The sequence below is a fragment of the Aulostomus chinensis genome, chromosome 15, assembly GCF_037954235.1.
Source record: "Aulostomus chinensis isolate RoL2024-O1b breed Wild chromosome 15, RoL_Achi_v1.0, whole genome shotgun sequence".
NCBI lineage: Eukaryota > Metazoa > Chordata > Actinopteri > Syngnathiformes > Aulostomidae > Aulostomus > Aulostomus chinensis.
In genome coordinates this window covers 6612704-6640149 of record NC_141334.1, presented here as the reverse complement: position 1 = coordinate 6640149, position 27446 = coordinate 6612704, and the positions used below count along the sequence as shown (strand labels likewise).

General features: G+C 41.3%; 1 protein-coding gene across 3 annotated transcripts in view; it reads left to right on the top strand.

The window, feature by feature from the left end:
* Positions 1 to 27446, top strand: part of rapgef6 (Rap guanine nucleotide exchange factor (GEF) 6) — a 144519-nt gene that overhangs the window by 56257 nt on the left and 60816 nt on the right. For 2 of the 3 annotated variants that reach the window (XM_086179485.1, XM_086179486.1), the window contains exon 6: positions 1625 to 1768. In XM_086179485.1, the coding sequence (XP_086035611.1) occupies positions 1625 to 1768 (144 nt within the window). Of the gene's footprint in view, positions 1 to 1624; positions 1769 to 3739; positions 3758 to 27446 lie in introns of all 3 variants that reach the window. The other variant, XM_086179483.1, reaches the window with a different exon arrangement.

The following is a 27446-nucleotide window of genomic DNA, read 5'->3' as shown; positions in this document are numbered from 1 at the left end:
GTATCAGAGTAAAGAGGAATGAATCAGATGTTATAATTTACAAAAGGAAAATGTCTCTTTACGTTGTGAGACACACTGACAGAAATCTTAAAAGACTAGGAGACAGTGCAGGCAGTGGTACTTTAAACTGACAATCAGAAACATAGGGCGCCTTTGTTACAAACCGCAGCATTATATAATCAATATACTGCACACAGGCGAGGATCAAGTGTACTGTTGAAACTTGGCATTGACGGCCAATAACACACCAGCTCTTAAAGTACTGCATGACTACCCTGACAAGAAGAGTTTGATTAAGATGAAGGCATGGACGCCAGCTAATGGGCGAGTGGATGGATGCACAGAGGCAGCAAAACGAAGGAATGTGGTAATCAGTGGATGATGAATAAAATAAGGGACAGGGAAATTAGCAGACATTTCAAAAGGAAGAAAAATTGAAAAAGAATGTTAGACTTTTGAAAATGTGTACACGAAAGTGATATTCAAATACAAAACAGAACCCAAGTTAAAGCAAAATTAGTTTAAAAAGTTTGCAAAATCACCATGCCTCAAATATTACACACAAACAACAACCAGCTGACATGTGTTTTCTCAAAGTCGTGCAACATTTTTGACATTTTTTAGTTGTCTGTCATTCCTGACATAATAAGCCTATTGACTTTATGTCATGCAATGAAGAAAGAAAACAAATTCCTCCCTCAACAACAGCCTGGCGGGAAAAAAAAGACTCCTGGGAATGAATTGTATAGCCGGAATCTGTGTGCTGTGCTGTGTGTTTTTTTCTGCCTTGCGAGGGTATTTGTGTATTTACGGTTTCCTGGAGGAAACTGTGGCTTCAGTGTGTGCTGTGTGCGCGTGTTAGCCAGCCTTAGAGAAGGAGCATGTGAGTAAGTGTGTGAGTATGCAACGTGCTGAACAGCTGAACCCTATCTTGAACTCTCCAGCCCTAAGAAGAGGACGACTCTTGCCAAATCAAAGACAAAAAAAGAGACGAAGATTGTTTTCCCGTCTTTTTGTTTGTTCATTTAATTGTTTTCTGGCTCATAACTCAAAAGGATGGAAATGTTGCGGGATCCCTCAGGATTTTGGACCTTATTTTAAAATTTGGATTCAACACTTCTATTCATCTTTGGTGTAGAAGTATTTCCTTGCTTTATTTTCCCTCCCTTCTTGTGGTATTTCCTGCTCTATGTGTTGATCCCGTCCGTGCGTCCGGATGAGTGTGCTCCGCTGGCATCGGCTCTCTGCGCTCTGGAAGAACTGGATGTTCAACCAGGAGCCAACAGAAGAGCAGGGCCAGATCTCAGAACCACAAGGGCGTGAGGGAGAACCGCAGAGAAAGGAAAGGATCACATTCAAGGATCAGAACTCAGACTTTACCAACACAGAGCAGAACTCCAGGAGTCAAAGCGTGGATTACCTAAACCAGAAATCAGAAATCAGTGAACAGAATTTAACAAATTGGAATTCTGTTCCTAAGAGCCTAAAGTCAGAACTACTTCAACGTAGCTGCTCTGAGCCGAGTTCTCAGTGTTGCGGTTGTCGGCACGTTCCTGAGAGTTGCAGATGTGAGTCCCTGCTGAGAAGCTGCTGTTCTGAGGAGGTTGTTGACTGTGTATCTCAGGTGGATAACGCCAGTGAGGGAGACGACGGATTCCTGCAAAGAGAGGGATCTCAGCGGAGGTCCAGACGGCGCTTCAGGAGGGTCAACCCCAGGGGAGAGCGGGAACTCATCACAGACGGACAGGAACCGTCCAGCTACAACACGGTAGGCTCATGCTAACTCACTTGGTTTACTTCTAGTAGAAATGGGATAACTGTGAGCAGCCTCCACTGTAAAAACCTAGATCTGTTTCACTTCCTGTCACTCAACATGGTTGATAAGGTTTTGAATGTTTAATCAGCAAGAACAATAAATCCCTTCAGTCTAGACAGCGGCAGGAAACATGAAGTAGAAAGTGTCTTGAGTCTAGAGAGCTTATACTCTACTCTCAAGGACCTCTACAAACCTTGCCGCTAAATACTACTTGCTATTTTTACACTTTTACCCGACAAGTGTAAAGACATGTCAAGGCTCCTGAAAGGTTTGTTTATTTGTCAAACCATAAAGGTGAAGAAGATTTAAAATGACTGAAGCTTTTTGGAAAATGCTTTGACAGTCTGTTTTCTGCATGTTTTAGGTTCATTCATCAGAATTTCCCCCCGGGGATTAATAAAGTATTCTGATTCTGATTCATGTCAGAGAGAAAAGCCTATGCCATCTATATTCTATGTGCAATGAAGGAGGAGAATTGTGAGAAATAATGTGAAGTAAGTCCCCTTTACACCCCCTTCATTGGGTTTTTCTAGAGCAGACTTTGAAACCCCACATGGCCTTTTGAATGTGTTAGTTTCCCTCTCTCTGATAGGATCAGTGCAGCCAGCAGTGTGTCAGTTACAGTTTCTACTAATCACTTGTTGCCACACACAGGCACAAATACACACACATACACACAAACTTCAGCACTTACACACAAACTCCCCAGGGCATGACGAAGGGGATTAATGGAGGGCTTAAAGTGTCCTCTACAGACCCTACCTGCCTATGCAGTCTCTTGGTGATTGTTTCACTTTTTAAATTACATTTGTAGCCTTCAGCATCACCAGATTCCACCCCATTCTTCTTTATGACTGCACGTATTATGTAAAGGCTAACCACTGTCGTGTGCAAGCAGAGCACTGCTACCAGGACAAGTTAAATACCCTAGAAATGGAAGTGCATGAGTCTTGCTTTAAACTGGAGCAGGATTAGAGGCACAATAGACTAGATCGATATGTAAAGTTTATTCTCGACAAGAGGACTGTGTTCTAGTTTTTTGTGAAGTGTGTGAGTGGAACTGGTGTGTTGATATTTGGCTGGCAACTCCATAAACACAAATGTTCAAAGATTGTGATTACAGTTTCCTCACTGGTGAGCGGTAGAGTTTGTGGCGTTTCTCCTTGGCTGCTGCTCAAACGAATCAGCATAAAGTGTTAATCCAACATGGTCGCCATGAGAAATTATTTTTACACTTAAATAGTATTGTAATGTTTGTTTCTGATGACATTTGAGGCAAGAAATAGGCAATGCAGTAACAGAATTGATTTAATCAGTTTTGACCACTCACAGCGAGTGAGAACGTTAGACCAGAGTTTCATCGACCCATAATGCACCATGGCTCGCAAGGAGATGAAGAGTGGGATCCCTGGTGATATTTTGGGAGAATAGTGTGGCTACCATGTTGAGCTGAAAAATGCGGGGAAGGCTACAGAAATCAGCAGAGGTGTTTTGTTTTTTTTAAACCCGCAGGCACCACATTCCTGTAAGTTTTAGTCAGCACCATATTTTGTGTTGGACGTTTGCACATACGTGCAGGTACCAAAGTGACTCGTATGATCCAGGAATGTCTGTCAGTCTTTGATAGGAGGCCCATTGAACTGTACATAAATGACTTTTATTTTCATGTTGATTCAAGTGACAATTGCTCAGTACAACAACTGCAGATTTATTACTGGGACCCCTCAAAAGCAGATGAGCATTTACTGGGAAACCACTGCTAGCCGTAAATTAGTGTAATGAAATCTGAATAAGTATTTGAATGTGGTGTGCTCATGGTTTCGCACTCGCTACAGACAGACAGGAAGAATTTGCATACTGTCCCATTATGACTGTATCCTCTTCTTTCTATTCCCCTTTTCATGCCTCTGCTGCCACATACAGGGTTATGTCAACAACCAGGTAAGAAGAAATACGAAACGAAAGTTCCCTCATAAGTGTGCACTGTCTTCCTCTCCTTTGATGCTGGCCGTGTGTGAATGCGTGTCTGAGTCACTTCTGGTTGAGGCACCTGTTGTTTCGAGTCAGACGGGTCACTTTATACACACACACACATGCACTAACTGCTGTCTGTTGACACTGTGGTTGGCAGAGAGGAAGGGGGGCTGTCTATGGAGTAAACACATGCACGCCTGAAGCAGCAAAGGACTAGTTACCGAATGGAAGACAAAGCTTGTGGTTTCAGTGTTAAATCATCCTGGCAGGATAGATGCTCAACAGGACACTTGAATATTCAGGTTCCCTCCCCCTTTTAGGGGACCTGTAAAGAAATATTTTGGAAATGAAATGATGTGATTTGATATATAAGCCACCAAAGGCACTGTCTCTTTGATGATCTTGGGCTTTCGGAGGTTAGGTGAAACATATCACAGTCAGTTTGGCCACATTCTCAGTCCCCCTTTGGAAAAAAAAAAAAAAAATTGCCACATCTTCTAATGTCATGCAACTGATCTGTTGGTCTTTCTCAAATGTTACAATAAGACTCAAAAAGCCTAAATGTTGTAACAGCCAACCACCCTCATGCCAGTCCTTTATCGTATAAGTGAGGTCCACATTATATTTACAACACATGGCTGGAAATGTGAGATATTTACCATGGCAACATCTTTACAAGGATGATTTTGACTTATTATGAATATTAGAAAAGAGAGATTTACTGTAGACTCCTGGGCGAATCAGTGAATGAGACTTGTGCAATCGGGTGTAGTGCAGATCTCAGGGAGATAGAGTATTTTTTTTCGCTTTTGTTAATATTACGAGATTGATCGATAGAACTTTTAGTCATGAGTGGATCACATCACATCAAGATTGGAAGTCAGGTTTTTTTTTTTTTTTTTTTACCCGTCCTCGTGGCCACTTTTTTTCCCACACTTATTTTTTGTTTCTCTTTTTGTCACGCAGCAACATTTCCCTCCATGATGTATGTGACAGAAGTAGCTCAACTACCCTACTGTTAAGTCAGAGCAGAATTTTCTGTGGGGGGGGGGGACTGAAAACTGAACTTTCCCGCATTTTTGACACCACAAATTAAGATTCTCATCTCCATCTTCATTTCGATGATGGGACCAGTCAGTTCTCTGTATGACAACATCGCTTTACTCAGCCATGTGTATGTCGGTCAAACAATGGACCTTTTTGATGTATTTTAGGGGGTTACCCACTGTTGATGACATCATGGAACTAAGTGGATGTCACACACACAGACACACACACACACCAAAAGAGAACAGTTTTCTGGCAGTGGATGAGAGGATGTTGTTTAGAGGCCTTATTGGACCATAATAACATCAGTAATCCATTATCACTGGTGTCTGCTCTCTGTCCCTTAATGGCTTGTTCCACAGTGAATGAACCTCCTAAATCTATGAATCGAGACTTTAAACAGGAGCATCTCTTGTCGCTTCAGCGTGGAAAAAGGAGAATACAGCTACTACCTCTGGCGCCCACCAATGAGTGGGCTTGTATGTTTCAAATATGAACTGCATATTAGGTACAACTCCATCCATCCATTTTCTATACTGCTAATCTGTTAAGGGTCGTGGGGGCGGGGGGCTGGAGCCTATCCCAGCTGACATTGAGCGAGAGGTGGGGTTCACGCTGGACGGGTCGCCAGTCCGTTGCAGGGCCATCAGGAGCAATTAGGGGTTTAGTGTCTTGCTCAAGGATACTTGGACTCGGTCACCGGGGGAAGTGAGGATCGAACCAGAAACCTACATCCAAGCCATGCAGACCCGTAGTTATGAGTCTCATATTTATACACACACACACACACACACACACACACACACACACACACACACACACATATATATATATATATATATATATATATATATATATATATATATATATATATATATATATATATATGTGTGTGTGTGTGTGTGTGTATATATATGTGTATGTATATATATGTGTATATATATGTGTATATATATGTATATATGTGTATATATGTATATATGTGTGTATATATGTATATATATGTGTGTGTGTATATATATTCTTTATATGATTTTAATCTTCTGTGATGACTCTGGTTGTAATTGATCCTCATTGATCCATAAACTCAATTACTCAATTCCTCCTCCAGCAGGGTGAAAGTAAGAAGACCCTGTGCATTCTATCACTACCATAGCAGTCCACAGGGATTCACTAATGACTTAGTCATATCACACACACACACACACACGCACGCACGCACGCACACACACACACACGCACACACACACACACACTGGCCCCAGGGTAGAGAGCAACACACAAATTTCACAAGAGAAAGTCACTTTATTAAGAGATCAGATGCTTCACTGGGTTATTGTCTTTCATTGGGCAAACTTGGATGGATGGATGGATGGATGGATGAATGGCGGGATGGATGGATGGATGAGCCCTGCACCTCATTTGATTTGTAAAGGAAATTAACTCTAGGCTCTTTCAAAGCCTGTCAATGTCAAATCACATGACGCCGGTCATTTGTCATTGTGCAGAACACTTTGTGCATTGTTAGATTTGACTTGAAGTGTACTGGTGGAGATGTGCATCCTCTTGGATGGTTTGAAGCAATGCAAATGTTGGTTCACATTTGAAACACTTTGTCTCTTGCAATGTCTGTGGTTAGCTCGCTTCCTGTGTCAGTAGAAGCATCTCATTTGACTCTCTTTCCTTTTAAAAGACTCAACATTAGGCCTGGGCGATTTTATCGCTTAATTCGATCTATTTTGTTGCGGACGATTTAAAAAAAACAAAAAATTTGAGTTTTTACTCTTCTTGCTATGGTGTGCCTTCTGTCCCCCAGGAGCTTCCATAGCTTTCCCCCTCACCCCTCCTCCTTGTTTCCTGCGCACGCATAGCAGCAACATGGCTAATGAGAGCGAGAACTTTGTTTCTTAGAAAGGAGTAGTACCATCAGTGGTATGGAACTGGTTTGGGTTTGTGGCGACAGAACAAGTGCCTGCACGCTGCAAAGTTTTTTCTGAAGCCCATTACAACAAGCACAGCAGCAGCACAACTTACTTGTTTCAGCATCTAATACAGAGGCATCCAGCCGAGTGGAAGAAATGACGCTCTTTGCGAGGGGAACAAGACCACTATAACCGACAAACTCCCACTAAAAAAACAGCTTACTGTGGTGGAATCATTTACCCACAGGAAAAAAATCGTGAATCACATTTTTTTGTGAAAAACTAAGATTTTATTTTCGGTCCGTATCGCCTAGGTCTACTCAACATTATTTCTCTTCTGCTTATCATGGGACACACTTGAGTTGAGGGTGCTAACCTCATTAATAGTGTTTAAACATGAGCCACCGAAGGACTTCTAATGAAATTCCTGAGGGCAGGAATAAGGCCAAATAATCTCAGTTTTTACTGTCGTGCCCTGCTTGGCCTCAAAAAGATTTGGATGAAAAATGTAGTAAGTTATTGGGACTTTCTTTACACAAGCAGCAAACAATCACTTGAGAACCTGAATGGTACTTGATATTTGTAGTTGAAGCTAATATTTAAGGGTAAACATTTCTAATTTGGACTGATATTCTTCATGTGGCTGTGCCATAATTTTGATTCGAGGTGGACATTAAAATGGAATGGACCTTAAATTTCAGTCTTCCAAATCACAAGCTAGAACGTGGTTATCATTGGGTGTTTTCTGTTTTTCTCAAACCCCGTCAATGCGCCATGTGCAGAAGAAAGATGTTTGGTTTTGTTCTGCTCATATGGTGTCACACATGTTTGATACTGATCAGGCAGTAGAGAACACGTGAAACCCCCTCTATAAGCAAGGATTTATGCACGCTAAAGTTTGTAAGACATCAAATGTTTCCCTGTACTTTAGCCAGTTCTAACCTCAGTGTGGTGAGGACACGGTCCATCTGCTGAGGAGGCTGGGAAGCTCCAGAACAGCTGCTACATGGCGCTGATGAGGAGTGTGTTTAGTTAACTGCTAGAATTATGTTTTTAATGTCAAAAGTCCAACAACATTTTGCTTGGAACTTTTTATAAAGGTTTTTAGTCTTGTAAATCAGAGCTTACACGGTCTTGTGTGCGACCTTTTTGCAACACTTCAGAACAAAATCGATTCTTACAGCAGTTACTGTTTTGGGATCCATTAGCGATGACCTTACTTGGATGATGTTGGTGGTATCATATTAGCTCATTTTGATGAGCATGAGCTTGTCACGCAGTGACGTTACTCAAATTACCTAAACATCACCAGTTAATCAGATTAAATTTAAGGTCGTGTTCATGATGCAGTGAACAAGTCATCATGTGACTCACACTAATGCATTGTCATGAGTGTGTTAACCTGGTGTGAAGAGTAATGCGAACATTAGCTGTCAGCCTCCTCTCAGGTTTGAAGGTCGTTGTTTGTAAGATGCACTCACTCACTATGTAGTTGGTTTTTCATCTTTAATGTGTGACAATTCTCAGTCCTGATAAAGCTGGTTGTTCAAGGCCTCCTCAGACTGAACAAACCATGAACTCAGTAGAGCACTACCCACTTTATTTTGTTGAAAAGTCAGTTTCCTGCACTGATTGTGTTGGAATATGCTCACTGGTTTTGGTAAATTTTATGAAGTTTTGCTTGGCATCATTTATTGATGAAGTTGTTAAAATTCCCATAATGTGGCTGGCTTCATTTATCGTCTATGTGAGTGCATGTTTTTGAAATGTCTACTGCTGGCAAATGCACACATGTACTGAGCGTGGTCCTATTTCTCTGAGTTTGGGCGTGTCCAACTATTCAATGTCTACATCTTCTGTGTGTTACATTCAATATGTGGATTTTATGGGTTATCTGTTCATTTTCTGCTGAAACCCTCTGGGGCGCTTAGGTCTTCAAAGTCTCTCTGCTTTAATGCATCCAGTCCATTCCTGAGCTCATCTGGTCTCATTCTATCAGAATGCAGGTGGGGCCGGCTGGGCCCCGAGGGCCTCCAGCCAGCTCTGCCACTGCTAAACCAAGCAGGGCCCCAGGGAGAGACGGAGAGCCAGGAAGCAGGAGAGTGGAAAATAATAAAGAACAAATATGTGTCTGCTTTTAATCAGAAAATGTGCAACTTAAAAGGGCTGGAAGGTCGAAAAATAGTAAAAAAAAAAAAAAAAAAAGCATTTTGCATTGTTGCATAGTATCCTGATATTTATAAGTTTTCTCTTTGTCTCTTTTGAGAATTGACCAGTAAAAGCGTCAGTGTCTCTCTTCATTATTCATCAGAAGTATTTTTGATACTGCAGTTATGCAGTGTACCTGCATCTACAGTATAGATGCAATTATTATCTTTGTATCATTACTGCGTGGGCAGAATATGTGCAATCAGTAACTTCCCCCCATGTTGTCTGCACTTCAAAGCTCCCCACTCATTTATGAAAGATACATGCATTTTTTTTCTTTGAGGGTCATGGACCATGAGAAAGATTTACACATTTTTACATGTTTACACATTTCTTCTGCAGTCAGCCATCTTTTCCATGGTGCAATACAGCCCACACAAAGAGGGATTTTTTTTGGTCATTTTCTTAGTTTTTTTTTCCATCTTACACTGACCTTTAAACCCTGAAAGCCAATTGTAAAGAAATATGTAAGAGGAAGACAAATATTCAAGTGACTCAGAAGTCAAATAAAGAAAGAAACCCATAGCTTGGCAGTGCTACTTTATTTTGATTTTGAGTTCTGTTCTACATTCTCTCCACATTTCCTGTTTTTCCTTTCTCTCTGTCTTGTGAGGTACATTTGCCACGAGAATAACCTTAACCAAGAGGAAAGGAAGCAGGAGGGCATGAAGGGTGACAGAATGAAGGGCAAAGAGGGAAACAATGATGAAAAGAGGAAAGAAGAAAAGTTTGGGATGAATTATATAAATCAAAGATGACAATTATGTAAAACTGCAAAAATTAGTTATGATTAAAGTAGCATGGAAGGAAATTTCACGGCACATGGAGAATAAATACAGACCCAGATGTTTGCGGGGAAGTTGTCATTGGGAATCAGGGATCAGGAAAGGATGGATACCCATGCAACAGAGGGAGAGGTGGTGTGCTGAAAGGATGAGGACAGAAAGGTGAGGGTTGTAGGAAGGTCAGATGGGGAATAATGGGAGACAGGAGGATGGGCTGAGATAAGGTGGGGTCGAGAGATTCAAGATAGGAGAGAATGGAAAGGAGGTCAGAGGATGAGGAGCAATAGATAGAACTAGGGTTACTAGCACCTAGAGCTCGTAGGAAGTATTACTTTAACCTGTTTTGATTGACGGTTTCAAGAGATCTTTTATGCACCAACATACCTCCCGAATTTCAGATTGGCTATCAAAGTACATATTTCTGTTTCCTTTTCTACACAGAACGTTTCTTGTGCCAAACAGCTCATAGGATGGCAATCAGAGGAAAGGACAAGAAATCACACAAATAGATATTGATCAAGTAACTGGCACCATACAAACAAAAGGACCACAAACGTTTTTTTCATCCAAGCTGTGCGTTTGTCAAACTCCAAAAATCTTGCACCACTCATGACTTGTTTTCATCCTTAAATTGTGACTCAGTCTCAAAATCTGGCCTTGGATGGGCGCCTTCCAACAACCAGCAAAACCTCAGTTGGACAGTTTGGACTCTGCATTCATCATCCATGCACAGACCACATATTCAAACACTCTCAGCCTCCTAAATAGGCCAAAGACAGGAAACAAGGATTGTTTTTTTCTTGTACAGAAAAAGGTGCTGTTTTTAACATGCTGTGATTGTTGTCTTGGAGAATGTAGCATATTATATACGTAGGAGTTTCTGTCTTTCTCTTTCACAACCATTTCAAGTCTTCTGATTCATTAGAAATGTAAAAGATATGTTATAAACTTCCCATTACATTAAACATGGGTACTACATTTGTTTTATCCTGAAACTTGAAGGCGCGCGCGTGTGTCTAGAGTACAGTATGTTGGGCAGCACCGTGTACCATCTGCGGCTGTTGTTGCTGCTAATTTTAGGGATTACATCAGCAGCACTGAGATGACAACCTTGTTGAACTCACTCTCTGTAGTCCTCCCCATTTCCTCTCTCCTCCTACTCCTCTTTCCTTCACTCCTCCCTCCTGTCACCTCTGTCACTTATCCTCTAGTCTTCTCCCCCTCCCTGCAGTTCCCTGTGGAAGCCTCAACCTGGTAAAGTCATGTTTTTTTCTACGGAGTATACACAGGCACGCTGTTGGCACATATTGTACTGTACACTCGTATTAATGCTTTGGTCTGTCTCTTGTTTTCTCATCTTTATAAGCTTCAGACAGCCCATAATTTCCAACATGTCTCTTTAGTTTATGAAGAGCCACTTTGAGCTGAAGGACGGTCTCCAGCTAATCCTGCTTGCAAATCTCCCCACCACAAAAACATCTTTGCAGAAGATATAAAAGGATATTGTGCACCAGGAAAAAAAACAAAAAAAAACTACATCCTGCTGAAAATCAAACCTTTGCTTGTCCTCCATTACCTCTCCTTCACCCTCTGAATTCCTGCTGGCAGCCCTCTCCATTATTCCCCTCTTTTCCTCTGTTTGTCTAAATTTTTCATCTGCCAGCCTGCACCTCTCACTTTTTCTTCCACATGCTCGTCTCTGACTCACTGTCTCCTCTTATTTGCTTTTGATGTGTCTCTTTCAGATTCCTTTTCTCTTACGCTTTGCACTTGACCCTCTCATCTTTACAGTCACCTCCGCCCATGCGATAGGAAGAGATATAGAATTCATGTATTTGCCCATCTTGTACATCACATCAGATGAAGGAAATTACATATTTGACTGTTTCAAATTACACTCTCTCAAGCAGCTGAAGGTCAAGGCGTAAGAGTGCTGTTGCAGTATTAGTACCACGTTCGGGGTAACAGTTATGTTTTTTATCATGTCTCACCTCTTTTCTTTTAACTGCCTGTTTTATGTTGTTGAAACTGTCTGTGGGGACCAGGAAGGGAAGGGCTTGTTTAAATGGCAGGAATTCCTGTCCTTCAGACAGACACACACTGACGCATAAAAACACAAATGATCTGAGGGCTCCAGTCAATTGTCTCAAGGCTTGAACAACACAACAATAGTAATATGCATCTGAAAAAACATTAAGAAAAATGTACAATATAATACTAATAGTTTACTTTAAATATGATAAATGTAATAGCCATGAAAGCTCACAACTGGTACGTGATGTTTACTGGGCTCCGTCACTGAAACCTTAGTAATGGAGCAGGTTGACCCACAAACAGCTGGTCATCTTCAAGAGAGAAAAATAATAAATCAGTTTATCATTATATGATTGTTATTATCATTGTACAGTGATATTTATTTCAAATATGATCAGCAATTAAAACATTTTCAGCCTTGTTGTCCAGGTCTCTTGTGTATATGTGGGTTGCAGTAGCGTGTGTTTGTGTGAACAGAACATGAAGAGTGATTTCCTGTATAAAATCATCTATAAATAGATGTGTTGTTTTGTCTGTAAAATGCAGAATAAAAATTGCTGCGTACAGATACAGAGATGGATAGATTTCAAATACAATAACAGCAGGAGAGTCACAGCTTTCCTGGGACCCCCTATTCTATGAAGATGCTGCCAAACTCCAGTGTCACCTTGATGTTGCAGAGATAATGGATGCATCAAACCAGCACTGGTTTATAATTCCTCTTATTAGTTGTAAAAGAGTTTCAGAACCTCGACAGTCTGTGGAAATTACTGTGCAACCCTCCTACAGAGATATATAGGACTTTAACTACTCAGCACTTGTCTCTCTGTGCATGTGTGTGTGTGTGTGCATGTCTTTGTATTACAGTGCTACAGGGCCTTCAGTCAGCTGACTCTTTAATTAGCCTGGCAGAACTGATTAGCTGTTAGGCTGTAGCCACACACACAAACACACACACACACACACACACACACCTTTGTAATTATATCTTTGTGAGGACTTTCATTGATGTAATACATTTCCTAGCCCCATACCCTAAACCTAACGATTTCAACTGACTGCCTGACCCTAACCTTGACCCTAAACCTAACCGGAACCTTATTCTGACCTCGACCCTAAAACCAAGTCTTGACCTTCAAACGGCTCTTTGGAGGACAGGCTAAAATGTCCTCAGTTTCCAAAAATGTCCTCACTCTGTTGGTTAAATAACTATTCCAATCCTCAGTATGTAGCAAGTACTAGAACACACACATGCACACACACTGCAGTTGACTACATTGTACGAGCATGTGAGGGTGTAGAAATGTGTCTGTGTGGTGTCCCAAGGGTGCAGTTGTTCCTGTACCGCCAGACTGAGTGACAAAAGAGAGACAGCAGCCCGTCAGAAATCAGTGAGCCATGCCACAGCTCAGTGAGCAACACACACACACACACACACACACACACACACACACACACACACACACACACACACACACACAGTCAGTCACACACAGGATGCAGTGTGTACGCCTAGACTGTCTGGTGTCTGTGTCTGTCTGTCAGCTTGTCATTGGAAATTTCCTGTCTTTTGGTCCCTGCCTTAATTTGATATTCTGTCACTGCAGCATTTGTCCCCCCATTCTGTGATTTTCTTACAAGTTTTGTCTCTGCAGCTCTCACTTATTTTCTTTTTCCTTGTGTATAAAATGTTCACCTTATTTAACCATGGACAAACACGCACACACAGTTGCATACCGCCTGTTCCAGGAAGTGTTTCCTGTGTGACGTGTATCCTGTGCTGTGTTTTGCAGACAGACCTCACATCATCTTACTGAGATACAGTAAACGGTCCTCTGAGATGTTACACAACATTTCACTTTTTCAGTTTGGAAATAAGATCAGTCACATTGATAAGAGTGTGAAACTATCACAGACCTAAATATTTCCCTCATTTGAAAATGAATGCAAATAAAAGCCTCTGCTTTACAGTGAGGATTTCATGATGTGTAATTTATTCAGTCAGGTTGACTCCAACTTTTCGTGTGCAGCGTTCTGGTTTGTGTTGTGGTTTTTGTCATTACCTTTCTGGCTCTTTGTCTGAGGTAATTGTTTTATAGTTGTCAGATTTATTCACTCCATCTTTAACCAGTTAGGTCATGTAATGCTTTGATTAAGTTGATTCTGGCTGCAACCTCGCTCGTCATTTTCATTGTTTACAAGCTTTGTAATCTGGATTTAAAATATATCAAGCCAGACGTATGTTTTATACACAAATTTACTAAGTGTAGCTGCATAATATTCAATTTACAAATCAAATCTGTCCTTTTTATTGTCTGGTAACTTAGGTTTAAGAAGGCCCCCATCGCCAGTGTAGCAACAGATTTAATGCCACTTTTCTTTTTTTTCCTTTTTCTCTGCCTTCATCTCAGAGTGCTATTGATCAGGTTTTGTTGCACTCTGAATATTTTATCAAACACTTATAGAGTGAGATGTGGTGAATGAAAACCAGCTGCTGCTACTGCAGCCTCACTATTTTCTTGCTAACTTGCATGGATTCTGTGAAAGTGAATTTTTTTTTTCAAGATTCATTTATTTAGTCCCAAGGGAAATTTTGTTGATGTTTTCATGTTTTTTTTGCAGATGATTTGTCATTTTTTTCATAGAATAAATAATAAAGACCACAGATGAAGTCTCAAATAGTGGAATCTAGATCTACTTCAGATCAGACTAACATATCTTCTCTGGCCGTGAGGGTGTGTGTGGGTGTGGAAATCCTAATTTTTAAGATCTATTTGCAGGTTAAGACTCGGTTTCAGGGTTGTGGTTTGAAATTTAGGGCTAAAGAATGCATATGATGATATCCATGAAGATAGTAACATCTAGTGTGTGTGTGTGTGTGTGTGTGTGTGTGTGTACATACACACGCGCTTGTGTTTCTTTGGGCTTGGGCTTTGACAGGAGAGCAAGAGAATGATTTAGTGCTGCGCACACGATATGCAAAAGGGAAAAGACTGCAGCCAGTGCACCAGTACGCATTTAGACACACACTGAACACAATTACAATCTTATGAGATCTGCTTGCATGCTTGCCTTAACTGCCTTTTACTTTAGAACTCTCACACACGCGTACTGCATACACTCATTGACAGACCCCACCATTAGGCCTGGAGTCTTTAATCCATTCAGTGTTCGGTAACTGGATGCATGTGTAAAGGTTGGGGTTTTTGTGTGTGTGTGTGTGTGTGTGTGTGTGTGTGTGTGTGTGTGTGTGTGTGTGTGTGTGTGTGTGTGTGTGTGTGTGTGTGTGTGTGTGTGTGTGTGTGTGTGTGTGTGTGTGTGCTTGGGTTTACACTGGAGTGGTGTATTTAAATAACTACTTGAACTCTTTTCTTAAACTGTGGTTCCTCACCCTACCATGGTGGTTTTATTCCCTTTTATCCACCTTGCCCAGTCTTTCTCTCTATTATCTATCCATCTGTGTCTTTTTTATCTATTTCTATCTCGCCCCTTCTCTCTTGCTCTTTCTCTCTTGTGTACATACGCTCCTCTGAAGGCAGGGCTCCATGTGCTTTCCTCTCATTGGCTGTGGAGTAAAAAGATGATGTCATCCCTATTCAGGAGGTGCGTATCATTTCACATACACACTCAAAGAGAGAGAGAGAATGAAGGGAAGAGATTCTGGTTCATAGCGGCAAGCTGAAAGAGTAAAAATGGGAGCAGAGAGGGAGGGATGCAGTAGATGGACAGACGGGAATGTGATTTAGAGAGAATCGGGCCCAAAGAAAGACAAAATGATCCACACTTGAACAGAAAAGCTGGAAGAAAAGGAAACAGCTGATTGAAAGCATTTGAGATTAGGAAAACTGTTTTATTTTTTCAGGTAGGAGGAGGTGGGAGAAGCCTTGGGGAGGAAAAACACAGGCAGTGAAATTGCTAAGAATATACTCAGCAAGAAGGATGGAGGGAGGTTAGTAAGATAGAAGAGGGTGAGAAAGAATCCTACCTTCTCTGGAGTGTCTGACAATTGGATCTGGCATCTCTCCTCTGCTGGAGGAGAATCAGCTGTTCAAATAACCAGACAGCGTCCATTGTCTCCACTTTCAAATCATCCCTCTCTCTTTCATCGGTCATCTTTGTCTCATCTCTATGAGATAAGTCACCCAGGAGGGTCCCTGGCTCATGATGTTCAGCGAAATTTCCTCTGGAGGTATAGTCTGATTAAGTTTAGAGATTAATCCTCAAAATAGAGTGTTGACAGAGGTTCTTAGAGGTACCACTCTAAAGTTTTGTTATTTTAACCTACAGTACAGTAGCAAAAACTTCTAGACCTGGTTTTCTAAGATCAGGTGATTTATATTTTCTCTGAGGGACAAGAGGAAGAAACTTCTGCAAACCTGTCCATCAGAGAAGACCGTGAACCTTACATAATGTACTAACTTTACTTTCCAGATAAATGTCTAAATAAATGATGGATATAATACAAATTTTTATTTTGGGTACTTTACCCAAACAGCCAAAACAAAAATATCCCCCCCTTGCTATTTTTACATCCAAAACAAATTTGACCCGAACAAATGTGTGTTAAAGATTTTACACAGATAAGACAGCCCAGTTTTACATTTGGAAGAGTCATCAAGTATAAAGCAAACAAATTATGTTGACCATTTATCGAAAAATTCTGTTGAATTAAGCATAATTTCACACAAGAATATCTGATGAAACCTGGTGGAGGGGTGAGCATTTTGGGCAGGATTTATCTTCAGTTTATTTAACAATGTGGTACATTTTCATGAATTTTTCAGGGAATATAAAAAAAAAAAACTTTTGAAAATATATCCAGCCATATATAATATTCAGTTGCAATATAGGAGTGTGGGCCACTGGTCTTGGAAGGTTTCAACTTTCAGTGCCCTTCTTTTATGTTTGAAAAGCCAATTTGATGTACTTCTTTCTGCCTAACTTGGTTGCTGTTCCACATGTAAACACTCAAGGACTATTTACTGTCACGATAAGGTCTGCATCAAGCACTTCTCAGCCGTATGCCTCTATTATCTCAGTATTTTGCCATACATAGTGATTTATGTGTGATTGCCATGCGTCTGCCTTGTACGTCAGATCATGTAGCAAATCCTCATGATGGGGGCTTTTCGAAGGGGGAAACCCATTATCCGCTTGTGCTTTTGTGTCGCATGTTCACATTCGCCGCCAGCGTTTGTCCTCGAATCTGATGGAGGCTCTTTGATTTATGCCCACCCCCCCCTTTTTTTTTGTAATTTATGCAGCATGCCGCTGACAAAAGGGAGGGGGTTGTCTCAATATACTCCGCTTTATGTTACCAGCAGATCAATAAAGATGCTCCCTTTTTTTTCCTCTTCATCCCTGTCTTCCTTGTTCTCTCACTCTGTCCATCTCTCTATTTCTCCTCACCTCCATCTGTTTCTCGCTCATCCACATCTCCTCAGAAGCCAATCCATCTAATGCAGTTTCCCCCTGCTCGCTCACTCTCTCTCGCTTCATCCATGCCACCTCCCATCCTCTCTCTCTCTCTCTCTCTCTCTCTCTCTCTCTCTCTCCCCCTCTCTCCCGCTGCACAGGTGATGTCATTCTTTTTCAGCTGGATTCTCCTCCCTTCTCCCTCCTCCCTCACTCTCTCCTCCGTTTCTCATTAGCGTCTGGCTCTCCACAGCACAGCATCCTATCCAGGGTAGCTTCTCTCTGAGGGTGGGAGGGGGAGGAGGAATGCCGGTGTGAGGTGTGAGCTCTAACCAGGGACCAGAGCTTAGAGCTGGCGCACAGGAGCGGGATCACTGGCCCCTACCATGGAGCTGCACGGCTGAGAATGCACATGCACCTCTGTAGCTCTGTAGAAAGAGAAAGAGTTGCAAAGAGACAGAAGAAGGAGTTTGGAAGACGTGGACAGTGAGTAAGGAGGAGAGAGGAGCAGCAGGCACATCATCCAGGCTTTTGGGAGGGGAGAGGGGACCGTTTGGATGACTTGAAGCCCTGCGAGAGGCTTCTTCACCAGGGACTGCTGATGCAAAGATAGACTCCCTTCTTTTAATCCAGGACTGGCTCATCTGTTGAGAAGAGCAAGATTTGCTTCCTTAAAGAGAAAAAGTGAATCTTGAAGATTAAAAAAAAAAAATCATTGGATGAGTTTCTAATTTTACATTGGAGGAGAAAAATCTGTTAAACTTGAATGTTACATTGGATGGTCATGCACTATCCTTCCTTTGTGGGATTACTTTTCAATTTTCATCAAATTTTCTTGTTTATTGCTGTTGCATCTCCTCTCATTGCCTTAGTCAAAAAAGACATCTCGAATGGCTCTGCCTTGACATGTAGTCACTTTCTATTGTCACATCTGTCAACCCTTCCAAATGCTTCCTGATCAACACTGAGGATTCCTAAACCACTGGACAGTTCTCTCGCTGCAAATCAGCGTCAGCTCTCGCCTTTTGCTTTCAGGGTTCTTCCATATATATTTTTTTCATCTTTTCGTGAGCAAGGGGAAACTTCCTCTAGCTGGTACCCTCCCTCCTGTGGAAATGGCTTTCCTGGTCCGTTGCTATGCCAACTGCTTGCAGCCGTGGTCCTCCAAAGTAAGCGATGTCGTAATCCCTTTTCTGGCCAGTGCTTCTGGTTTAGGATGCCTCTGTGTGTGTTTTAATGTGTGTGTGTGTGAGTGTGAGTGTGAGTGTGAGTGTGTGTGTGTGTGTGTGTGTGTTTGCGTGTTTTGCCACTGAGGGGAGAGAGAGAAAGGGTGGGGATGAGAGAACATTTCATGCATATGCTTAATATCCATTGTGCCAAATACTCTCCATTCTTGCTTCTTGCAGTTTCAGTTTTAGTTAGTCTGCCTAAAAGTATAATGACCCACATCTGCTGCTACCATGCAAATGCTTCCCAAACACCTGCTTTGCAAGGCAGTCTCAAACTAAAACACTACCTTTCAGTTATAAACAGTGTTGATCAAGTATTCAAGCAAACATTATTTCAATTATTTTCATGGAAGCTACAAAAAAAACTTATATTCCTTTCTTCCTTCCAATAAACACAACAATCATCAGTAGAAACCTGAAGGTAAAATTATAGTGTATTCTGTTTGGTTACTTACTGTTTATAATTGTTCTGTCTTATCATCTTTACACTAACTGATTTGAGAAGTTTCCAGAAATATGCCAAAGTCATATTGCTCTACACAGTTAAAAATTGAGAAGCGTTCCCCCCCGCCCCCCCCCCGTTCAATGTAGGAGGAGGAGCAGCATTTTTTTTCTGAGGAAAGCAAAAATGGCACTAGATGGCACATTGGGTGTATACAAAGTAGCATCTAAATAAAGCAGTGAAATGGATGATAGTAGTTCTTCAAATACAATTTGCTCACAGAATACTCACTATTAAAGAAGCAGTTTAATCATCCTATTTGGTACCAAATGATGAATTGAAATTAAAATAAAACCCAGAAATTGTTTCACTTTAAGCAAAAACAGCAAAGCCATGAAGTCTGTGCAGTAACACGCTGTTGGGATCATGTTGGCCTACGACGCATCGCTCAAAACTTTTGATTTTCTGCACAAATCATCCGTCTAATCTGTCTATTGTGTAACGTCAGTTGATAGTGATGTGGGCTGAATGTACTTACAGGTTGGTTTTTCTAGCTTTGTGACTCTGCCAGTGTTAACCTAGCCTCTGAACTTTCTGGTGATGCAAGGAAGGCAGACACAGCGCACAAGATTTCTGACTTTCCTTTAGGCATTCTTATGATACGGCTTGTTCTTTTTTTGAGTTATTCAAACTCAAAGGAAGGTTAAGGCAGAACCCGCTGAGTGACAACGTGCCTCTGCTACACGACTCATTGGTTGTCGTAGCTGGATGACTGTCAGATAGAACCTGATGTGTCTGTCTCTTGGGGAGCGTCTGTCTGGGTGCTGAAAGCCTCAGAGATGTTTGTCTTCAGTGTGTATGTGCGTGTTTAGGCGTGCGTGTGCTTTCAGCTGGATAAGTAATAATAATGTGCCTGGAGACGAAAGGGGATATAGTGAGACGATGCTCAGTCTAAGATAACATGTTAAATGTTCTACACGTGGACACAGAATACTGTCTTAAATAGCTTTTTTTAACATGCTTTTTGCTCTCATATTTCTTGTGTGATCCAAAGTAAAATGAGCCTGAGTCTCATATTTCAGTCTAATGTCACAGCTAAAGGATAAACCCTTGTAAATCCAATTCTGAATCAGATGTTCACACCGAAGCCTTTTTACGTACTCAGCAATAAGAAACATGCAAAGATGCATTTGTAGATATTTTGCAGTTGAAAATGAATATAAAAGGTTTGTCGAGTATCATCTGATGTATTCTTGTTCTACTCATGGCTGAACATCCTCACAAGCTTTAAAATCGAATCACCCTCTGGACATCCCTACGATAGTTTTAATTTTCTCGAATCTGAGACAAACCTTGCTTCCCTTCATTAATATTTTTGCGCCTTCTTAACATGAGCTAGTGTCTGTATAGATAATTCACTCAAGAGCCACTGAGGTTTCCTCCTGCTCTTTGAAGTCCATATTTAATTGGTCGGCGTCGGTGATGAGTCTACTTTTTGCAAAGGTTAATTAAGTTTCCTTCTCCCTCCCATTAGGACACATTCACTCTATCTGGATGTACAGTAGCCATCAGAAGACTGCAGTCAAGATAGAGGGAGGGGAAGTGAAAGATAAAGAGAGGGTGGGTGGTCTTCAAAGCAATTTAAGTATAAAGTTATGTGAATTCATTTCTGTAATCTGAGGTAAAAGGCGATGAGGAAATGATCTCGATTTGATGTTTAAGACAGCGGAAAGAAAGATTAGATGAGAGATCGAGAGAATGCTTCTGAAGCAAAATGTTTGTACTATTTCATCATTGACTGCCTTCACGGAATAGCAGCCAATTATTTTCTTGAGAAGTTGGCTGCTTGAAAATTTTGGCAGGGACTGGTGAAATTCTTCCTAGCAGCAGTGTTGGGTTCATCTTCAATGATTCACCAGTTGCTACGCCACCATTTATTTAATTGTAGTTTAGCATTAAATGACATTACCCACCATTCAATAGCTCCGGAATAGTTTTGGTCTGAAAATCAAGATAGGTGACATCATACAGGAGAACTATGAGACCAGATGATGCATGAAACCCTTTGTTTTGCTTCTCTACATGGAACCTGCAGCTCTCAGACGATGAAGTAAACACTGCTGTAGCAAACATCTGCTGAGGACAACCTTTTAGGCTAAACTTCTATTGAACGTAAACCGTTTATTTTGCCGTTTCTGCACTTTTGCTTGTAGTGAGAGTTTAAAACTGCAGCTCTGAACAAAACAGCACGCACTTCTGTCTTGTTCTAATTTCTAGAGTCAGGCGATAGTTATTGAAATATTGACTGAGTGGCTGGAAATTTGGCATCAGATGACAGACGGTGGAAATGTAGGCCAGTGGAGCTGCTTTGTGGGGCGAGCAGGGCCTTTTGTATTTGAGGCTACGATGAGGCCTTTGGAAGAGAGATCTGCTTTGGCTATAATAGTTGTCTGTTAAGAAATCAGACAAGCCTCAACATTATATTGTTTTAGTTCCTTGTGTTTATGGAAGAACTGTCCCTTTAAATCACATCCTGTTCTTCCCTGCGGAACACAACCTAAGTCCACCTTCTCCCGCCGCTGGAAGACTTGTCAAAAATGTTCTGCTGTCGAACTTGCTGACCTTCTCCACTGCCTACACGGGACCTGTTTTCTTACACATTTTCAAAGATTGTTGTGTCAAATCCTTCTTTTTGTTCCTCTCATGTTGCTCTCTTTCTCTGATTCTAGTAAGAGTTCCCACAGTCTTCCTCTTTCCTTCCTTTATTGTACGTCTTTAGTGAGGGAGTCTTCCATCCACAGTTTCTTGTTCATCTATTCTTTTCCCTCCGCATCTATTATTTAAGCATCAATAATGGAGCCTGTTGTTGTTGTTGCCAGCTTGATGCTGCTGCTGATGCTGCTGCTGATGCTGCTGCTCCTGCTGCTGCTGTTGCCCTGCTGGGCACTACTCTCACTCATCTGCTGCTTCCTGTTTTATCAATCACACCAGCTTCTTCTAAAACCATCTGCGCCCTTCACCCGTCCCACCTGTACTCTCTGTTTGTGCTTGAAATGGCACTTTTTGGGGGTAACCTTTTAGTCGCTTTGTATTTCTTTTCTACTCCTTTCCCTCTAGCTTAGGAGAAATGTGGTGAAGTCCGTTGTCAACTTTACTTGAAGGTGTTATGAAGAAGCATTGTTGAGTGAATGTCTAATTAATTTGGCAACAGCACAAATCCTGAGCAGTAACACAGAGGAGATGAAGGCAACCTTACCCTTTGAGATTGATGGGGGAAAGTTCTGAATTCGTTTTGGGAGAATTTAATTTTCATTGTAGCTGCAGGTTGCTGCTGCTCTACCTTTTTGTCTATTACTAAGGGAAAATTTTAGATGATACACCATTTTGAGTCTTCTCTTTAAATGGGCCATGACGATCTCCCACCATCAATCATTTCTAACCCAACAAACTTTTAATTAAAATAAACAGAAGGTATCACGCCTTGTTAATAGGAGCGCATACTTCAGTTGAAACTAATTGTGATAATTCCTCCCTCTGGGCTGCAGACTTCTCCAGCAACAGGTCCACACACAGGTTGACCCAAGCCGCCGCCGCCGCCGCCGACGACTTAACTTCTCTCAGAAATCAATGGGCCTTGCTGAACATAGGTGTAATCAGTTTGTGTGGACCCATGCTGTGTCGAATAGTAATGGGGCTATGGAGGTGTTGATCGTGGGGAGCAACAATGGGGTGATGGATTCGTTGCCAGGGCAGAAAGGACAAGGAAGGCAGGTCAGAGAGATGGATAGATGAGCAAAGTGTCTGGAATATCCAAATAGGTGGTCGCTGGCGCCATCCACGGAAACACTGACCAAAATTCACTTGCGAGACATGAAAAGGAAAGAACAGTATATTTTCCAACAAATGCCTAACAGCTACTTTTACAACAAAAGATTAAAACAAAGGATATTAATTCTTTTTCGCTACAATCTAATGACCTTTTCTAGTGTCTTGTAAATGTTCAAAGATGGTCTGAGATTTCTGCCTGAACAAGTTCATTCGTTTCAAGTCAGCTTGTAGAGCATCATCAAAATACCTGAAATTGGCTTTTAAAATGTTCTTCTCAAATGCCAGTAACAAAGGTGACATTAGGATACTGATGGACACCGGTGCTGTGATGGAAATTGTTCACTTTGTTTTTTGACAACCTCAAACAGAGCCAACAATCCGTCTTTATGTTTGAAACCAGTGGACCAACATGAAATGGATCTGAGGATAAGACTGTTATCAGATATTGGTCATCTTTAGAGTATTGATGAAAGTGCTCTGGTCAACAGGTTGTAGTAACAGAAGCCCCCACTCCCAGAATACACTGCATCATCAGTACAACGATTTGAAACTGCAGGCACCATTAAAAGAGCATTAGATAGTTGCAGCGTGGCTCCCATGGTACCTGCATATGTTGACAGACCCATTTTTATGCACTAAGAGGGTGACCTTTGCCAGGTGATGTAATGCCAAAGCCTCTTCACTTTGGCCTTGACAGATTTACGCTGACCTCGGGCCCGCTGACAAGCTGATTGATAGATAGACAGAACTCACACATGGTGGCAAGGTGATGCGGCCATAAAAATGGAGGTGGAGGGGGTCAGATAAGAGCATTATGAAAGAGACGCCTCCAGAGAGTGAACGAGAGAGAGAGAGAGAGACAAAGACGGACAGTACGGAAAGAGAGAGGGAATCTGAGTGCGCTTCGACAATAGAGTGAGAGAGGGCTTTTAGCATGCCATGGGAGAGGTCTAGGGTATCGTTTGTGCAGGAAGTAGGGGTGATAAAGATCAATATAGGTTGCCTTACACCAGCCATGTCCAGCTCACCTCCCATAAGCCATAAATTTCTCCTCAGTCCAAACAAAAACATGCAATCTTGTTCAAAATTTCCATCATCTTTTCCATGTGCAACTCTCTTCTGAAGTGGGTGGGTTGGTCTGGAATTTGTCTTGAAATATTAAAGTTAAACAGCACATGACATACAATAATCTAAAAAGCACCACAACAAAGCATTTATTGCACAAGTGTGTTGTAGAGTCTCATATATGCCACAAACTACTGTGTTAAACGAGACCTCTGTCTTCTGTCTCAAAAAGCAGACTTTTCTCTTGCTGAAAAATTTCAAATCAGAAAGAGTAAGACTTTTCTCATTTCACAAAGGTATTGGTGTGTTAAATATCGTATAGGCATAATGTAAGACAATATTCTTTCACAGCCCTCTACTGTTTTGTCACAAAACATAAGATTTGAGCTGAGAACACACATTTTAATTCACTGAAGTGTAAATAGAGACAGAGCTCACGTGGACTGAAGGATGACGAAGAATAAACTCTTCTTTCTGCTTAATGTAGAATACTTTTAGTGATTGAAATAAAGTGGCTATGATAAATTTATTGTTATATCAGCAATCTATCAAATGATGTGTAATGTTTGATGTCACTTGTTGTTATGAGACTACAGGAAATTAGCACAATATCCTTATTTTTCACCTGTATAGCCAAAACGGGATGTTTACTCACTCAGTTAGCTTGTAGTTGGTGAAATTGGTAGAATTATGGTGTTTTTGTCAGTAAGGACCTGCCATGGTTATAGTGGAGTTCAAATCACGCCTGTCAGAAGTGTGACTCGAAATGAATAAATTGCTCCATAACTGCTGCGTATGTAAATAATGAACTGCTTGCTGGAGTTTGTCAGGTTCACCATGTCCACCTTAAAGCTAAAAGTGTATGTCCATGTCACGTTGCAGCTTCCTTCTGCTGCTCCAAGTGGCAATGAATAAGTAAAATAAATAACAGATACCAGCAATTTGGGTTAAAGGATTTAATTTATCTTATCCTTTGCAGTAAAGACTGAATGAGCAGCTAAAGGTGCAGAGTTTCACCCAAGCAGAACTTAAGTCCTTCTATATTCGCCTCTGTATCTGGTCAGTAAGGAGCCTTTTGAGGTTGTTGAAAGAAATGTTCTGACGACCAATTCACATCATGTCACATATCTTAAAAAGAAAGGACGTTTCCTTTGATGGGATCATCTGAAAAATGCATATATGCCCTCAAAATTTACATTATGGTAGAATTAATTTTACTTTTATAAAGTTGGTAAGGTTGGTCTAACCCTTTTCAGCCGTTACAAAAAGCCGTTTGCATGCGTAGTAGTTTACCACAATTCACCTTATGATTTAGAAGTGATAAAAAAGCAGCACTGTTTAATGGTTTCAATGGGCACAGTGGCATAAAAGAGCCATGTTGTGTCCTGAATGGTGTAATTACGGTCCATTAGTTATGATAGGCTTTTTTTTTTTTTTTTATAACAGTGAAAAGCCCACTCAGGCTCAATGTGCATTACCATGGCCAAGCTAGACATCATTACTGGGCTAAATGGAATGAAAGTGTGGCTGATTATGTTGAGATGCACTCTAGCGCTTGTGCACAAACACACGCTCAGGTTCTCTGTTTTTTTTTTTTTGCACACACATACCCGTGCATGTGACTCCCAACCTTGCTGGCATCTCACCCTCAGATGTAGATGGACACCTACACGGGCACTCGCAAACATGTACAGAGGTCTACATTACACTAATAGAAGTATAATGATAATGGACATACATACACTACATGTACGTATACACATGAATTACTCCTTTCACTTCATATATTCAGATCCCACCCATCAAGACCCTGTAGGACTTGAATACACACATATACATACATACATATATACATACATACATATATCTATAAGCTAATATTTCAACCACCTATTGCCCCTCACTCCCCTAATTTCTCTTGTTCCCATTATCTTGTTGCTGTCTGTATTGATCTACAACCCCGCCTCTCCCTGCACTAGCAGAGAGCCTTTTTCTGGATAATTTTCAAGGGCATTTATAAATACAACATGGGATGGACAGGTTATTGCTCCGTGGCTGTTTGTGAATTTGTTTGAAAAAAAAAGAGAAAACAAATGGGGAAGATGCGGCAATGGATGGTATCCCTGCATGAATCGTGGGCTGTCAGTCCATGCAAAAGCACTATTGTCAATATATTCTTATTATTGTTAAGATAAATTACACACACACACACACACACACACACACACACACACACACACACACACACACTCCCCTAAATGACCAACCAATTGCTTAAGAGAGCATTTATTAATTTCTTTGTGGTCCTTTTGCGCATTTCTAGCTTACACGGGTTGGTAGTCTCGCTCTCCATTGGCATGATGGTTTATGTGAAGATAAAAGCAAATTTCGCCTTACTTTTGGCTTGGATATAAGTAAGTAAGGTTCCTATTCTGCTTTCAGATATATTGCAAGCACATTTCAACTTCCACAGTTTAACACTGAATATTCAGTAATGTTTTATTCTCCTTTTAAATACAGATGCACATTTGTACGCTGTCATATTTAGAATTTTGGCAGCAGCGTGGAACATTAACACCAACAGCAGCCAAGTGATAACACTATCAAACAATAGCAGAAAAATGACCCTATTAGAACCCTACACCATGTTTAAGTGGCCCTGTGCAAGATACTGAAAAAACCATGATAGGTTCTGAAGAGGAAGGTGGAACCTTTCATGGTGTGTGGGTCAGTAAGGCAACATTATCAAGTGCTTTGAGTGCCATAAATGCAGGGAACCACTATATCAAGTCATTTTACCTTTTTACTCACATGTACTAGTTCATGTTACATCTTTTTCGTGGTCAAGGATCCATTCGGTCAAATCACAGAATGTCTGAACCAGTATTGGGTGTAGTTGCTGGGCAAACAGGAAAGTTAATTCCCTGTCCTGCCAAACAGTGGTACTGATTTGTAGTCAGCTCTGTCTTTGCCAAAAGGGAACAAGGTCCAAAAATAACAAAAACACCACAGGAGAACAACAGGGTGGGGCTGCCCCTTCAACCGGCGCCTGGGTCAACCTGAATGGGGTACCAGGGCACTTTTGTATGAGTGTTTGTGTGTGTTGAGGAGTGTTGAGCCGATGGGCAGGAAGCATCTGTTAACAAAGGGCAGGTTGGAGGTGCACTACAGCACTACATGTCTAAATCTGTGGTGTGTGTGTGTGTTAATGTGTGCGTATCTATGCTTGGGTCTGTATTAAAGCCAAGTGTATATCCCTCCCTCCTGTATCCACCGGGCCTGGCCATGGCCCACCTTCCTCAGGGGCCCAACCACAGACGCCTTGCTGCTTCCTGTCACATGGGCAAGCACATCCCAAGGACAAATCACACAAACAAACAAACAACAAAGAGTTGATAATCAACATTAATCAAGTTCCCTCTACTACAAAGTCTTACATGCACTCACTGAATGCCTCGTTTCCACATACGGACGCCTCCACACCCTAACTCTCTATAGCTGGAAGTCCATTAATTTCCTATGGAAACCTTCATGATGTCCAATATGTTTGCAAAGCTCCTCCTTCTCTTTATTTTCTGGCTGGTATTTGCCTCGAATGCATTGAAAATGTTGAACTTTTGCCAAACCGAAGGTAGAAAATGTACCCACTCAGAGGAAAGGATGGGTGAGGTTTACCAGACC